Source organism: Sceloporus occidentalis, unplaced genomic scaffold (genome assembly GCF_023333645.1).
Source record: "Sceloporus occidentalis isolate IW3139 unplaced genomic scaffold, rSceOcc1.0.p SCAF_4, whole genome shotgun sequence".
Classification (NCBI taxonomy): Eukaryota; Metazoa; Chordata; class Lepidosauria; order Squamata; family Phrynosomatidae; genus Sceloporus; species Sceloporus occidentalis.
In genome coordinates this window covers 201,576,229-201,591,427 of record NW_028316984.1, presented here as the reverse complement: position 1 = coordinate 201,591,427, position 15,199 = coordinate 201,576,229, and the positions used below count along the sequence as shown (strand labels likewise).

Genomic DNA, 15,199 nt, shown 5'->3' with positions numbered 1-15,199 from the left:
TTGGCCGTCCGGGGGATCCTCAGCACTCTTCTCCAGCACCACATTTCAAACAGTTCAATTTCCAATGAGGAAACAGAAATAGTAAAAGGGTTCTTATATCTGAGATCAAACATTGATCAGAGGGAGACTGCAGTCAAGAAATCATAAGAAGGCTAAGAATAGAGAAGGCAGTTATGAAAGAACTAGAAAAGATCCTAAAATACACAGCTGAGCGCAAAATCCAGTATACATGGCTGCAATTCCAGTGTATGCCTGCAGATGCCTCTTCTGTCCATTACAGAGACAGGTGTTCTCTTCTGCTTCCTGCAATGACCCAAGCCTGCCCCCAGCTCTGTGTATGTGCCCCTTTACAAACACCCCACAGCAATTCCACGGCGGGTGGAGAGTTCTGTGCCCCTTTACAAACACCCCACAGCAATTCCACGGCGGGTGGAGAGTTCTGTGCCCCTTTACAAACACCCCACAGCAATTCCACGGCGGGTGGAGAGTTCTGTGCCCCTTTACAAACACCCCACAGCAATTCCACGGCGGGTGGAGAGTTCTGTCCTCACAGCCAGAAGTGTGATTACATCATTTGCTGAGACCTCTGGAGGACCCTGGCAGATCTCAGAGGATGATGTTGTCAGGTTGCTACTGGGACACAGACATGTGTCTCCAGTCCCCCCCCCCCCTTCACTCTTCACCAGCCATGGAAGGCTATTGCAGCAGCTAAACAGTGAGTCTGGGGGGACTGAGATAGTAGGTGTTGTGTAGATCTCCATTATGCTATGCTGTGCAATACTGGTCTAGGCCACAGGCTGGTTTGTTGTTAACCGCCCTTGAGTCGATCTCAACTCATGGCAACCCTTTGGATAAGGCACCGCCAAGACTCCCTGCCCTCCACTGCTCTGCTTAGTTCCTGTGAACTCATACCCACAATCTCCTTAATATAATCCATCCATCTGGCATGCGGGTTTCCTCTGTTTCTGCTTCCCTCCATCGTTCCTAGCATTATTGTTTTTTCCAATGAGTCATCTCTTCTTGTGATGCGGCCAAAATATAACAACCTCAGTTTAGTCATCTTGGCTTCCAGGGAGATTTCCAGCTTGATCTGTTCTAGGACCCATTTGTTTGTCTTCTTGGCCATCCATGGTATCCTCAGCACTTTTCTCCAGCATCACATCTCAAATGAGTTTTCTTTTTATCCGTTTTCTTAACTGTCCAGCTCTTGCAACCATACATGGTAATAAGAATAGACTGGCTTGTACCCTGTTATACATAGGCTGGTGCCATATTAATAACGTAAGTAGGTGTAATGGATGTAGACCTGCCCATGGAACATTTCTGACCACGGTGGATGGAGGAATTGGGCATCTCCCAGGTGCTAGGACAACGTAACTGAGCCATCTACCTGTTCCCTGGCCCTGCAGCCCTCCTCATGGCCATTCAGTGGCCAAAGGAGACCAAGAGGTAGCCATACAACAAGTGGCATGGGAGCCTACAGCCACCCACTGAAAGAAAAGGGTACCTCCCTGGACCATATGAGTTCCTCCAGAGGTTCAAGAGGATGATGTCTTCTTTCTCCTGCCAGCCATAGGAAGGAAGCTGGCTGGCTGGCTGGATCCTCCTTTGGCTACAAAATGGTTGCTGGGGAGCAGAGGGAAGCCATATAGCTACCCATCATGGGACTTGATGGTCTGCCAACGTGATGCATGACTGGCAACGTTCTTTTTCTTGTCCACAGACTGGTGGAGTTTCCTCAGCCCCTGAACTGCGAATCTGGTCAGATGGCTTCCCTACATTTCTAGAACTTTCCCTGAGCCAAATTTGTTTAATGTTCTAGTTTCTGGCGCAAACTTGTTTTCTGCTGCTCCAGAGACTAGAACACGGAACAATGGATGCAAGCTACAGGGAAAGAGATTCCAGCTCAACATTAGGAGAACTTCCTGAGAGTAAGGGCTGTTTGACAGGGGAACACACTCTTTCCTCGGAGTGTAGTGGAGTCTCCTTCGTTGGAGGCTGTCTTTAAGCAGAGGCTGGATGGCCATCTGTCAATGGGGATGCTTTGATTGAGAGCTCCTGCATGGCAGAAGGGGGCTGGACTGATGGCCCTTGGGGTCTCCTCCAACTCTATGATTCTATGATCATAGTATTTTGCAACACTCAGCCTGAAGGGGGGTAAATTCTTTCAAACTGGCAAGGCAACTACAGGCTGGAAGGGGTAGAAATGAAGGGTTCCTTGTTGAGGCAAGAATTACTTCTTCCCCCAATCGCAACAGAGACACAGCTGCTCTGAAAGTAAGGCCAATTTTAATTTTGAATGCCAATCCAATCTGCAGAGAGCTGGATGGGAATCCTAAGGCCCTCCAGATGTGGTTGAAGTGCAACTCCCAGCATCCCTTATGAGTGGCTGTGCTGGACAGGGGATGATGGAAGCAGCATTTTGAAGCTCCTGCTGGTCAGAAGGTTGAAATGTTAGACATGTCCTGGAAAAGGAGGACCTCTGGTCACCCTGAAATAATGACAGAATCATAGAATCCTAGAGTTGGAAGAGACCCCAAGGGCCACCCAGTCCAACCCCTTCTGCCATGCAGGAAATCCAATCAAAGCATCCCCACTGACAGATGGCCATCCAGCCTCTGCTTAAAGACAGCCTCCAAGGAAGGAGACTCCACTCCACTCCGAGGAAGGAGTCTGTCCCACTGCCGAACAGCCCTTACTCTCAGGAGGTTCCTCCTAATGTTGAGCTGGAATCTCTTTTCCTGCAGCTTGCACCCATTGTTCCGGGTCCTGTTCTCTGGGGCAGCAGAAAACAAGCTTGCTCCCTCCTCAATATGTCATCCCTTCAAATGTTTAAACAGGGCTACTATCCTCATATGGCCTCTGAACCTTTTCTAGGCTAAAGATCCCCAGCTCCCTGAGTCTTTCCTGAGAGGCATGGCCTCCAAGCCCCTTAGCAGCATCCTAGCAGGAGTGGCCTTTGCTATGACTCCCTGGATCGGGACCTAAAGTGGCTCCGTGCCAGGCTCCCATGATGCTGGCAAGGCCTTCTTCCTTCTGGGCCTGGTCTCCCGCCGGATCCGGAAGCGACGCTGCTTCCCAAAAGGAGGGGGAGGAGCTGCGATTGCAGCTGCAGCTGGAGCGGCGCCTGCCTTGCCTTGCCTTGCCTCGCCTTGCCTCTCCTCTGCTGCTCCTCCTTCCGAGGATGCTGGGCCGGTGGGCGCGAGCGGAGGCTGCTGCTGCTGCTGCTGCTGCTGCTGCTGCTGCTGCGGGGGAAGGGGATCCGTTGGGCGGATGCTGAGCGCTGCCTGCTGCCGGTGCCGCCGGTGCTGGGCTCCAGGGCCATGAGGCTCCGCGTCTACAAGCGCAAGGTGCTGGCGCTGGTGCTGGCCCTGCTGGCCGCCGCCGCCTGCGCCTCGCTGACCCTTTGGGGGAGCCCCGAGAGGATGGCGGCGGAGCAGCAGCAGCAGCAGCAGGAGCAGGGCACCGCCAAGGCCCCGGCCCCCTCCGAGCCCTGGCCCAGGGGCCCCCCGAGGGCCAACGCCTCCTCCTCCTCCTCCTCTTCCTCTGGACCAGGCGTCTTGGGGCTGATGGGGAGGGAGGAGGAGGAGCAGGAAGAGGAGGGAGGCCTGTCGGGGCCCAACCGGACCCTGCTCCTCCGCTCCAGGGTCTACCGGCTCAACTTCGACCAGCCGGTGCGCCACCTGGAGCGATGGGGGCAGGCGGGGGCTGCCGGGGGCGAGGGGGCCCTTCGGGTGGCGCTGGTGGTCCAGGTGCACCAGCGGACGGAGCACCTGCGCCTGCTGCTGGCCTCCCTGCGGCGGGCGGCCGGCGTGGAGCGGCTGCTGCTGGTCCTCAGCCACGACGTCTGGTCCCCGGAGCTCAACGCCTTGGCCGCCGGGGTGGACTTCTGCGCCGTCCTCCAGGTCTTCTTCCCCTTCAGCCTCCAGCTCTACCCGGGAGAGTTCCCGGGCACCGACCCCCGGGACTGCCCCCGGGACCTGGGCCAGGCGGCCGCCCTCCGCTCGGGGTGCCTCAACGCCCGCTACCCGGACTCCTTTGGACACTACCGGGAGGCCGCCTTCGCCCAGACCAAGCACCACTGGTGGTGGAAGCTCCACTTCGTCTGGGAGAGGGTCCGGGTCCTGGAGGAACACCCGCCGGGCTTGGTCCTCTTCTTGGAGGAAGACCACTACCTGGCCCCGGACTTCCTCCACGTCTTGGCTAAACTGTGGGCCCTGCGCCAGCGGGAGTGCCCCGAGTGCCAGGTCCTCTCCTTGGGCACCTATGCTCCCGTGCGCGGGGGTGCCTTCGCCGGCCGGGCCGACAAGGTGGAGCTGAAGACATGGAAGTCCACCGAGCACAACATGGGCATGGCCTTCGCCCGGGAGACCTACCAGCAGCTGATGGCCTGCTCCGAGGCCTTCTGTTCCTACGACGACTACAACTGGGACTGGACCCTCCAGCACTTGACCGTCAGCTGCCTGCCCCACTTCTGGAAGGTCCTGGTGCCCGAGATCCCGCGGGTCTTCCACACCGGCGACTGTGGCATGCACCACAAGAAGTCGTGCCAGCCTTCTGCCCAGAGTGCCAAAATCGACTCGCTCTTGAGCGCCAACCAGCAGCACCTCTTCCCCGAGGCCATGGCCATCAGCAAGAGGTACTCGGTGGCCCCTCTCAGCCCCCATGTGAAGAACGGCGGATGGGGCGACATTCGGGACCACGAACTCTGCAAAAGTTACCGGCGGTTGCAATGAGAGAGAGGAGGAGGAGGAACGGTTGCCACTCTCTGCGGGAGACTTTTTAGCCCCCTTTTCCCAACTGGGCCTTGTCTAGCCTTATTACAGACGCAACCATTAAACAAAGGAAAAAGAAAACAAATGTGCTTGGGTTTTCTCCTTTTTGTATGGGGAAAGCAGGGATCACAGAAAGGGTCACTTGGAGGCAGAATGTGGGGGAACACGAAAACATGCGGCTTGTTTACAAGGGAGATCAAGGTTTTTATCGGGGCCTTTTTATGGGTGTTCCTAATTTATTCAGACAAGTGTTCTTTTTGTTTTAAGCAAGAAAAGAGGGAATGGTGAGTGTTCCTAAGATGGCTGAGCTCCAATGTGAAGTCGAAGGCTTTCACAGCCGGCTTCCATAGTATTTTAGTTGGGATTTTTATGCTTTTCTAGAGCATGGCCACATAGCCCAAAAACCCCACAAAACACTATGGCTGAGCTCTTTTGGGAGCCAGAGCCACTCACTTTTCCAAATGTAGCCTTTAATTGGCTTTGTAACTTTCCTATTTCCCTACCTTTTTATCTTTACAGTCTGAAACTCTCAATCGTTCAGTTTTCCATAATCTTGAATGGGAATGCTTGGAGTCTGATATCTTAATATCTTCAGAAGCAACATTCTAGTTTATTTGCTATGTGCTTGTTATATGGAGAGAGAGAAAAGGGAAACCTTTTCACTTTAATGTAGAAATATGCAACTTTTTTTTTTTTTTGGTTGTGCCCAAATTAAAAAAAAATTCACATTTTTTTGTAATATGTACAAGTTACAAGTTTGGAAGAATCAATTTTATTTGAAAGTCAGATTAATTACAAAATTAAAAATTCTGTATACAAATCAAGTTGTAAAAATACAGTGGTCACAAAGACTTCGGTAACTATTTCAGGAATGGAACCGAAAACGACTGTGCAACTGTTTGCCTCCTGTTAATGAAACGGTTCTGGTTTCAAGTCAGGCAGCTCAGTTTTACAGTTTCAAAATAGGTTGGAGTGAGGAAAGAGGAGAGAAAAGGAGAACTGAAACCTTCAAACAAATATAAAACAGTATTGTGAGAAAGAGCAAAAGAATTGTCAGGCCATTCTGTCTCTGTGTTAAAGAATCAGCACCTTCAAAAAGACCAGGGTTTTTAGAGAATGAACCAAACTATCCAATTGGTTTTAAAGCACAGTCCACTGGAGTGTTCTGCATCAGCTTGTGCCTGCCTCCCTGTCTACCTTCCTTCCTTCTGGATTCTGCCCTTTGCTGCAACCAGAAAATGAACTCTGTATTCTAGGTGTTGATTCTCTGATATAGAAATACATCTCCTAGGAGTTTTAGGCAAGAGAGGCTTTTATTAGGTTACATGGAGTCTCTCACCATTTCAGTATTAAAACAATTTAATGGTGATTAGAACGTCTAATGACTTTAAGGAATGCAGAATGGTGTGTTAAAGGAGTCTTAAATGGACACAGCAGTTGAAATCACTGGGACTGCTTGGTCAAAGCACTATTAGAGCTCATTTAGGCCATGGGAAGAGAGATGTTCAGTTGAAAACAAATATGATTTTCTGCACTGGTAAATCTTGGCTTTAAGGTTTATGATCTATTCAGGAAGTCAATTAACTCTTGCTGAACAGCTGGCACAAATATAAGAACTATATACTTTCCTTGCAAATTGCAAGCGTTCCCAAACAGATGTTGCTTTGAGATGTGAAAATTAGCTTGGCTTGTTATGTGGAAGACCAGAAAGGAAGATTCTGTGTTATAATGTAGAGCAGTTCTGCATTCCTCTGTGCTAGTCTTAAAAGTTTTCAAAGGCCTGTTACAGACTGCCAAAATAAAGCTGCTTCGGGTCTCTTTGGAGATATGCTGTTTAAATGATGCATGCACCCTAAGAATCCGGAAGCTGCACCAAAGCTGCACTCCAGTGCTTAGGAATGGAGTGTGGCTTTGGCGTGATCTCTGGGCTCTTAGGACCCATGCATCATTTAAATAGCATACCTCCAAAGAGACCCAAAGCAGCTTTATTTTGGCAGTCTGTAACAGGCCAAAGAGACAGTGGTGTGTATCTATTTCAGTATAAAAGGAGGAGGAAAGGGAAATGGTGTCTTGTAGCACCTTTAAAGCCAATGAGTCTATTTCAGCATAAATCTTCCATCTGAGCCCAATAAAGTGTGTAGTCTTAAAGGTGCCACAAGATTCTCCCTCCACCCCCCGCTCTGTTTGTACTCTTCTTGGAAAAATAAAACGGAGGGCCGCTGCATTAACTGGTTTGAAAATAAGCTTTAATTTTGAGTGGTGCACATTCAAAGAGTAAGGCAGCAAATCCTTTCAACTTGTTCTACTCGCCTTAATACTTCCAGAGTATGGCTGACTCTACAGTGTGGATGGTTATTCTGGACATGGAGGGTTCCTGACAGGAGTAGCTCCATCCAGCTGTTCTGCACTGGGCCTGATATGACTGAGATGGAAGTGATGGTGGGGTTGGATGCAGGGTCAGCATTTGAACTCATGCTTGCTCTGAAATCAGTTCTGCTGAAAGCAGGAGATGTAGATGTAACTGCAATCTGTATTTGGCATGTCAGCCCACCCAAAACAGGTTACATGGAGATCCCAGTAATTTCAGAGAGCCAGAATTCCCATGAGACTAGTTTTCCCAGTGGAGGTGTTCACCGACATTTCAGTGATGTACATCAAGCCCTTGAAGGACCAGGCAAAAATTCAATGTGCATAAGGTGAGATGGGCTAGTCTGGGCAGGTGCTATGGAAATAAACTGGTCAATATGTTCTGGTACTGGTACAATGTTATATCTGTGGGCTGGTAACATACAAAGGGGTCATGAGGTGGGGTTTTTTGGCCATCCAGATGTTGCTGGACTGCACTTGCAATGAACCCCACTGAACACAACCAGTGGGAAAAATTGATGGGAATTAGAGTTGAGCAACACCTTTTTGGCGATCCAACTCACATCCGAGAAATGTCCTGACAGTGTCCATGAAATGTGCTGAAACTTTGGAGAGGGGCATTTAGTCAAAACAGCCGGCTGCTGTTTGTCATTCAGTTGAAGAGCAGTGGCAGAGGTGGAGGGAAAGCGGGAGGGAAGGCATCACAACAGATCACCCACACAAGCCTTACAAATGTAAACAGGCTTCGTGTGAGAGACCAGTTTCTGTGCAATATTTAATTAAGACACTTGAACATTAATTAGACTCCTTCATTTATCATAGCACAAATGAAGGCTCTGCATGCATGGAAAGAAGGCACAGTCCACCCCTCAGCCTAACTGGCTGAGAGAAGATTGTCTCAACATGGCCCATGCGTGGGTGTGCCTTGTGGCCCAGCTAAACCCAATTCAGCACAAAACAGAGCTGCTTGACTTGAAGGAGCTGACCCATTTCTTTTTGAAATTCAGCAACCAGTTGGGCATCTTTGACTTTCCAAAAGTAAATATTTCAAGGGAATGGAAGATCTGAGGTTGGGTTTCTGCCTAACCTTCCTTTTTCCAGGGCTTTTCAAAGTAAAGACAGGATCTGTGCTTGAGGTTGTGTACCTGCTGGGCCCCTGTTCAAGGCTTAACAAAAGGCTATCAATCCAGTTCATACAAGAAAGCATTCTGAAAGGTAACAGCACAGTGTGTGGTGTGATCGCTAATATACTGTACGCTTCCATCTTGCATGTTGGTCTCCATAATCACAGGGGCTGCTGGGCTGCCTTCCCTCCCTTGTTTGTTTTCTGTTGCCTTTGAACATATTTCTCCTTCCTCTCCTGTCTGGGCAGGCTGCTCCAAACTGAGCTGGGCTGATGTTGTGGATGTGGCTCTGTTGCTTGTTGAGGAAGCAAGTTCTGACTCATGGAAATCATGTCTCTGTGATTTCTGAGGAATTGCTGAGCTGGGATCATGGAGGTCAAGTGCCAAACAATGGCTGGGTCCCTTGCCAACTTGCCCCATTGTTTCCACAGCTGTGAGTGAACCCAAAACTCTCTCCGATTGTACGAGGCAGTCCTCTGCGTCAGTTGAAAGTTTGCTGCCGTTGCTTTGTTTACCATTCCCTCTCCCTGGTTCGGTTTTGTCAGGTTCCTGTGCCTGCTAAGAGGAGGGAAAGGAAGTTACTTTTGTAGACTAAAGGTGGAGAACTTCTGTTTGAAAGCACACTCAGCTATCAAACAGGAAGAACCTGGGTTTCCTCCTCAACAGGTCTCTACATTCATATGTGGTGCTGGGTTTCCTGTAAGTAAAATTGGGGGGTTTCACAAGCCTGGCAGCAGAACCTGATGTACAAAGATATGGGGGCATGGCTTCAAGGCATGGTGCAAGTAACTGCTGTGTACTTGAGTAAGCTGAAGAACCAAAGCCCTTCTGCTTGGCACAGAGCTCTAGTCACCCAGGGTCCAGGGGCCACATGGGTCTTTTGTGTTTCTGGGCCTTTTGTCTTGGTGATGAGTACTGACTGGTTCTCCTCTGACAACCACTGAAGTATGTTTGGGAATTTTGGCACCTGGCTGGTGAACAGGAGGAAAGGAGAAAGGGAGGAGATGTAGACTGGTTTCCAAACTGGGTGAGCAAAGTGTGCCCCTTTATTTGTTGGACCTGTTGTGCAGGTAGGGCCGAAGGGAGCTGCAGCCTAACAACATCTGGAGGGTAACACTTTGTCCGCCCCCTGCTCTCAGTGCTCAAAAGATCAACCTCCTTCCTCATTGACACTCTCCCTGGCAAGGCTTTCGTCATCCTTAACTCAAATCCACCCTCAGCTGAACAGCACTCATGGCCAGGATTTGGCGGGGGGGGGGGGGGAGGGGGAATGTGGTGGAGGTTAAAGTGTCTCCCATTCACTAGCAACATCTACAGTGGTGGTGGTGGTGGGGGCTTGTGGGCCACATGCCCCAGGGACATTTCTGTGGCTCAGGATGCTCCAGGGAATTTGTTCAAAAATGAATTGCTCACAAAGATCTTGAAAGTTTTCAGGAGATATGTCCTCCCCAGGTCCCTTGGGAAGCCAAGGGGCCCACTAGCAGGTGATAGTGGCCCCTGGCCTACAGGCACCATCATTGTTTACTTGTTGCTATTAGCTGATCAGAAGTGGGATGGGTAGACGCTTCAGGGCCTTCCCTGCCCACAGCAATCATGATCAGAAGGCTATTGTTTCCCTACCTCTGGTAATGTTGCTGAGGGAGAGTAATCTCACTTCCCTCCCCACCAATCCTAATTCTCTAGATGAATAGTTGTGAGTCTGTGGCCCTACTGCTGCTTCTAGCTAGAGCAGAATAATTAACCAGGTCAGAGAATCCTAGAGTTGGAAAGTACCCCACGGGGCATCCAATCCAACGCCCCCCCGCCCGGCTTTCAGCCATTAAGATACCATCAAAGCATTCCTGACAGATGGCGATCCAGTCTCTGTTAAAAAACCTCCAGAGGAGGAGACTCCATCATTCGCCAAAGGAGTGTTTTCCACTGTCGAACAGCTCTTGCTCTCAGGAAGTTCTTCCTAATGTTTAGGTGGGATCCCTTTTCCTGTAGTTTGAATTAATGGCTCTGTGTCCTAGTCTCTGGAGCAGCAGAAAACAAACTTTCTCCATCCTCAACGTGACATCCCTTCAGATATTTCAACATGGTTATGTCTCTTCTTAATCTTTTCTTCCCCAGACTAAACATACCCAGCTCCCTAAGTTGCTCCTCATAGGGTACAGTTTCCAGGCCCTTTACCATTTTGTTCACCCTCCTCTGGATGCATTAATATTCCTCTTGAGTTTTGTGCAGAACCGGACACAGTATTCCCGGTGAGATTTAACAAAAGCAGAAGAGAGTGGCACTGTTACTTCCCTGTGATTCAGTGGGCCTGCTTTACTCTAAACAAGCAATAGGATTTTTGCCTATCTGTCCTGAGCTCACCTTCTTGTGAGAGCCCCACAGGGTTCTTGTGGGACTCAATGTGGCTCATCCCTACCCCTAAAGAGTTGCTGACAGCTGATTTAAAGTTGCCTCCAGCCACCTGTGCCTGCAGATAACTTGGGCCAAGACATTTCTGTGCTATGTAGAAAGCTCAAGCTGACTCCCGCTTAAATAGCCAAAGAAAGCAGTGCCTCTGGGGCACAGGATGAGGTTCTTAACTCATGGAAAGGTTGGCAAACCAACCAGGAAATTAGCATTGTGTGGTTGCCTTTGGCCTAGTGCAATTGAAGGCACAGACCTGATCTCCACCACAGAGCTACACATTGCCACAGAGGTTGAGCTAGATCTGTTAATCTCTCCTCCTTGCAGCTGAGTAGAGGGCCACACTCCCTCCTTTCCTGCTGTAGGGTCTTTGTGTTGCTTCATGCACGGGCCCCTGCTTGGGCAGCACAAGGTTTCTATTTTAGTTTTTAATTTTCTGCCTTATCAGGTTGGCATATGAGGTAAAACTCATATGTAGTGGATTGCTCCACCTGCCATCCTGAGAATACTGCTAGTGGAGAACAATGAGTGCAGGCTGACCCAGAAGCTCCTGGTGGCTGAAGCAAACCTGCCAAAATGATACTCGTCCACATAAACATTCCAAGAGGTGGTTTTGCTCAACCCAGAGGATGGGTGACCTCCATCCATGAATATGCAAAGGGATTTTGTAGCACCTTTGAAACTAACTGTGGAAAAGAAGTTGTAGCATAAGTTTTTGTAGAGCCATGCGTCTTAGGAAATAGATCCAAGTCTACAAAAGCTTAAGCTACAATTTCTTTTGCAAAGATGCTGCAAGATCCCTTTGCCTACTGATATTCCAAAGTAACACAGCTATGTCTCTAAAATCTCCATCCATCCAGCCATCTCAAAATAAATTGAGGAAGAGAACTGTGCCTCTTTATGTCACTCTCCAAGCAGAGTGGGATGGGAAATAAGGTCGCAAACTAGGGGTTGGACACAAACAAGTTCTAGTGTTTGCTATGGGATCTAGTCTTCTTAACAATGGTCTGTGCTGCAATCCTGTAACAAATGACCCGGGGAAAAAGTCCGGTGAACTCAGTGGCACTGAGTAGTCAGGTAGAGACTTATAACAGAAAGATGGAATATTGCCAGTATTAGCAAAAAAAACAAGACGCCAGACTAGGCGCTTGTGAGCATTTAAAGAGCAACTAAATATGGGAAGGTCGATGCCTATAAAGATTGAAATGCTATTTTAATATGTAGGAGCAGACTCAGAAGTAGCCTGAAAATGCTCTGCCTTTAGCGTCCTTGCTTAATGCACTCAATGCATTCCTCCACTCTCCTCCAGCCAGGAAGCAAAGTCCAATCAATGGCCATGAGCTTTAGTAGCCCAGTTCAAGATAAAAGCTGGCTGAGACATGGAAGCAATCAATATTTGCAAGTGCAGCATCCAGTGCTCTAAAGGGTTTGAACCACTCTCTTTCAGACAGAGACTCCAACTGTTCCTCTGGCAGTTTTAGTCAATATTTCTTACTGGGTTTATATGCTTGTTCTGTTTCTTTTCAAAGTATTTGCAAAGTTGTTTATAGTGGTTTTTCAGACTGCAGCATGTAGGGAGTTAAGGATGCAAGGGGTGAATCATAGCCCTGTCCAAGAATTTTTTTTCTGGAGGGGCCCTTCTCTCTATCCCAGACTTGCACAACTTGGCAGTAGGTAGGGGCCAAAATTAAAACAGGCTACACTACATTTTTTTTCGGGCTGCACATAGGTTTTAATTAAGTACTAATAAATTAATTATTCATTATTAACAATTATTAATATTATTAATATTAATTCGGTCCTCCTCGATCTATGCCCTGCCCTCTCCTCAAGAGAAAGCTGGGTGGCGGAACCTTTCCCGTCCTTCTCTGCCGCTGTCCAGATTTCTCCTTGAGAGAAAGCTAAGCAAAAGAGGAGCCTCGAAGCGCCAGCCCATCTTTCTCCTCCGCCAACTGGAGAGAGCTGGGCTATGGAGGAACCTTGAGGGGCGAGCATTTGCCCATCCTTCTCTTTGGGAGAAAGCCAAGCAATGGAGGAGCCTTGCAGGGTGTTTGCCTGTTCCCCTCCTCCTCCACTGACCAGCCTTCTTCTCAGGAGAAAGCCAGGTGGCAAAGGAGCCTTCCAGGGTGGGTGTTTGCCCTTCCTCAGCCTCTTCCACATGGCCCTATCAGAAGACAAGCCTTGAAGTCACTCCACATTCTTCTGGATTACCTGAAATCCTTTGGCGGACCACACATGGCCCCCAGGCCATAGGTTGTACAACAGGCCTGCTCTATCCTCTTCCTCACCAGTGAGGCCAATATACTGTGTAAGGCTGTGGCAGAGGGCCTTTTCAGCTGTGGCACCCCAACTGCAGAATGCCCTCCCCTTCGAGACTCAACAAGCACCAGCATTGGCTTTATTTAGGCACAAAGTTAAAACATGGCTGTTCACTAAAGCCTCTAGAGTCCGAGTCACTCCAAAGCATCTATGTGTTTTAACCTGTTTAACTGGTTTTAACTTGCTAACTTGTTAAGTATTTTTAAATCTATTGACATTATTGCTATTGTCCTAGGGCAGGCTGTGCATATTGATTTTGCCCTGTGATCTCATGAAAAAGAGATTTGCTGTATTTCAATATTTATAGGGCAAACGAAATGGCAAAAGCTCAGGAAACGACTGTATTCCTTATGAGCAGCAGCTTAGGGAGCTGAGTATGTTTAACTCAAGGAAGAGAAGGTTAAGTGAGATGATTGTTGTTGTTGTGCGCTTTCAAATCATTTCTGACTTGTGTGAGCCCTCAGGTGAACCTATCATGGTTGTTTTTTGGGGTTTTTTGGCAAGTTTCTTCAGAGGGGATTTGGCATTGCCAACCTCTGAGACAGAGAGTGTGACTTGCCCAAAATCACCTTGTGCGTTTCATATCTAAGCCGGGATTTGAACCCGGATCTCCAGAGTCATAGCCCAGAGCTCAAGCCACTACACCACACTGACTCCATGAAGTCACCTTGTTACATTATTGTCTCTATATTCAGTTTTGGACCTCTCTGCCTTGCCAGTATTCTATAAGGCAGAAATGTTTTGATGCTTACCTGAAGGGTTTAAAAACCACAAAAAGATCCACAAAGGGACCAAATCCTGTCTCCAGGTAGGTGATTAAGATCTCTGAATATGCTGGAACTGGTCTGTTCCAGGCACAAGGACATGGTCACTTAGAAATGTTCTTACATATGTATTTCATATCTATTTTAAAAACTTACTTCACACTTCACCTAAATCTACATTTGATAGGTTCCTCCAGTGCTGTATGTGGATGTGAGGCAGGTGTGTGGACCAACCTTTACCTTTAATCTGATCTGACTTTTGCCCTCAGAGATATCCAGCACTTCAATTAATGGCTGCTCTTTCATATCAAACTGGCCGGAGCAGGAAGTAGATGGCAGGCTGCTCAGGAACTTGTCCACATTGCTTTCGGTGACAAACCACCTTTCCTGGAGAGGGGAGGCACAAGTACAATTAGTTAAAATTTCAGTTCAAATGAAAACATTACTCCTTAACAAAGATGTAAAATTTCTCAAAATTTTGAAACCAGAAAATATTTTTTCAGTTTTTCTCCAAACCCCCCGAAATGTTCAGAAAAATTGACAAATATGCTATTAGTATCCTCTATCAGATGAAAATCAATGCTACTTTTAAGCACATAAAATGTATAATGTACATAATATGAAAACAGTCACATCATTTTATTTGGCATAAAATTACCATGTTTGGTATATTAAAAGTGCAGTTCATTCAGATAATAGTTACATAATGAATTCTCTAATTTTGTTTAATTGCTTACAAATGGAGCTACAAGATCCTGAATTATAAGGAACTTATTTGATTTTGCCACTTTATCAGGAGCAGGCAAAAAACAACAAAAGGCTATCAGCTTTAGTGTGTTTGTGTGTGTGTATGCACCATCAAGTTGCCTGTCAAGACCCCATGAATTTCATAGGGTTTAGCCAGAACTGACCCTGTTTAAGCTTTCAAGATCAGACAGGATCTGCTCCCTTTATTTATTTAGAGCTCAGAGAAAATCATTTTGTCTTCCATAGTATGAAGCAGACATAAAGCATTCATTCCCATAAAGATACCAACCAGGAATTGCAATGATCATGTACTGCATGTTGTTGTACACCAGTCTTTCTGTCATATGTTTTTTTAAAGAAATAATTTTTGTAGAATACATATATGTGAAGGCCTAAATACCCTAAAGGAACAAGATTTCTCTGATCTTGGAAGCTAAGCCAGGTCAGCACTGGTTAGTACTTGCATGGGAACAGGGACGTAGCCAGGATTTTAGGAAGGGGGGGGGGTCCAGACTAAGTGCCACCATTATAATGGGGCTTGGGCACGGCGGCACAGTAGCACACACCATTCATTTTTCTAATGGAAGGGGGGGGGGTCCGGACCCCAAGAACCCCCCCTTGGCTACGTTCCTGATGGGAAACCACCAACAAATACCAGATGCTATGGGCTCTATTTCAGATGAAGGAACTGGCAAAACCACCT

At 47.9% G+C, this 15,199-nt stretch overlaps 2 protein-coding genes across 3 annotated transcripts in view; one reads left to right on the top strand and one right to left on the bottom strand.

Annotated features, from left to right (window-relative positions):
• Window positions 1-3,129: 3,129 nt before the first annotated feature.
• On the top strand, window positions 3,130-5,567 carry LOC149315316 (alpha-1,6-mannosyl-glycoprotein 2-beta-N-acetylglucosaminyltransferase-like). Its single transcript, XM_089522954.1, has one exon. It carries the CDS (start codon window positions 3,324-3,326, stop codon window positions 4,734-4,736), a length of 1,413 nt encoding a protein of 470 aa, XP_089379080.1. The 5' UTR covers window positions 3,130-3,323; the 3' UTR covers window positions 4,737-5,567.
• A 975-nt stretch (window positions 5,568-6,542) lies between these two features.
• LOC149315315 (protein kintoun-like) overlaps window positions 6,543-15,199 on the bottom strand; it is a 33,527-nt gene continuing 24,870 nt past the window's right edge. Inside the window, exons 2-3 of one of the 2 annotated variants that reach the window (XM_089522948.1) lie at window positions 13,990-14,136; window positions 6,543-8,824 (exon numbers count right to left, since the gene is read on the bottom strand). In XM_089522948.1, coding sequence (XP_089379074.1) covers window positions 8,324-8,824; window positions 13,990-14,136 — 648 coding nt within the window. In that variant the 3' untranslated portion in view covers window positions 6,543-8,323. The remainder of the gene's footprint in view (window positions 8,825-13,989; window positions 14,137-15,199) is intronic. The other variant, XM_089522949.1, reaches the window with a different exon arrangement.

What these genes read in the sequence shown, in the direction of transcription:
- LOC149315316 (XM_089522954.1), top strand. Translation starts at nt 3,324, where the DNA reads ATGAGGCTCCGCGTCTACAAGCGCAAGGTGCTGGCGCTGGTGCTGGCC.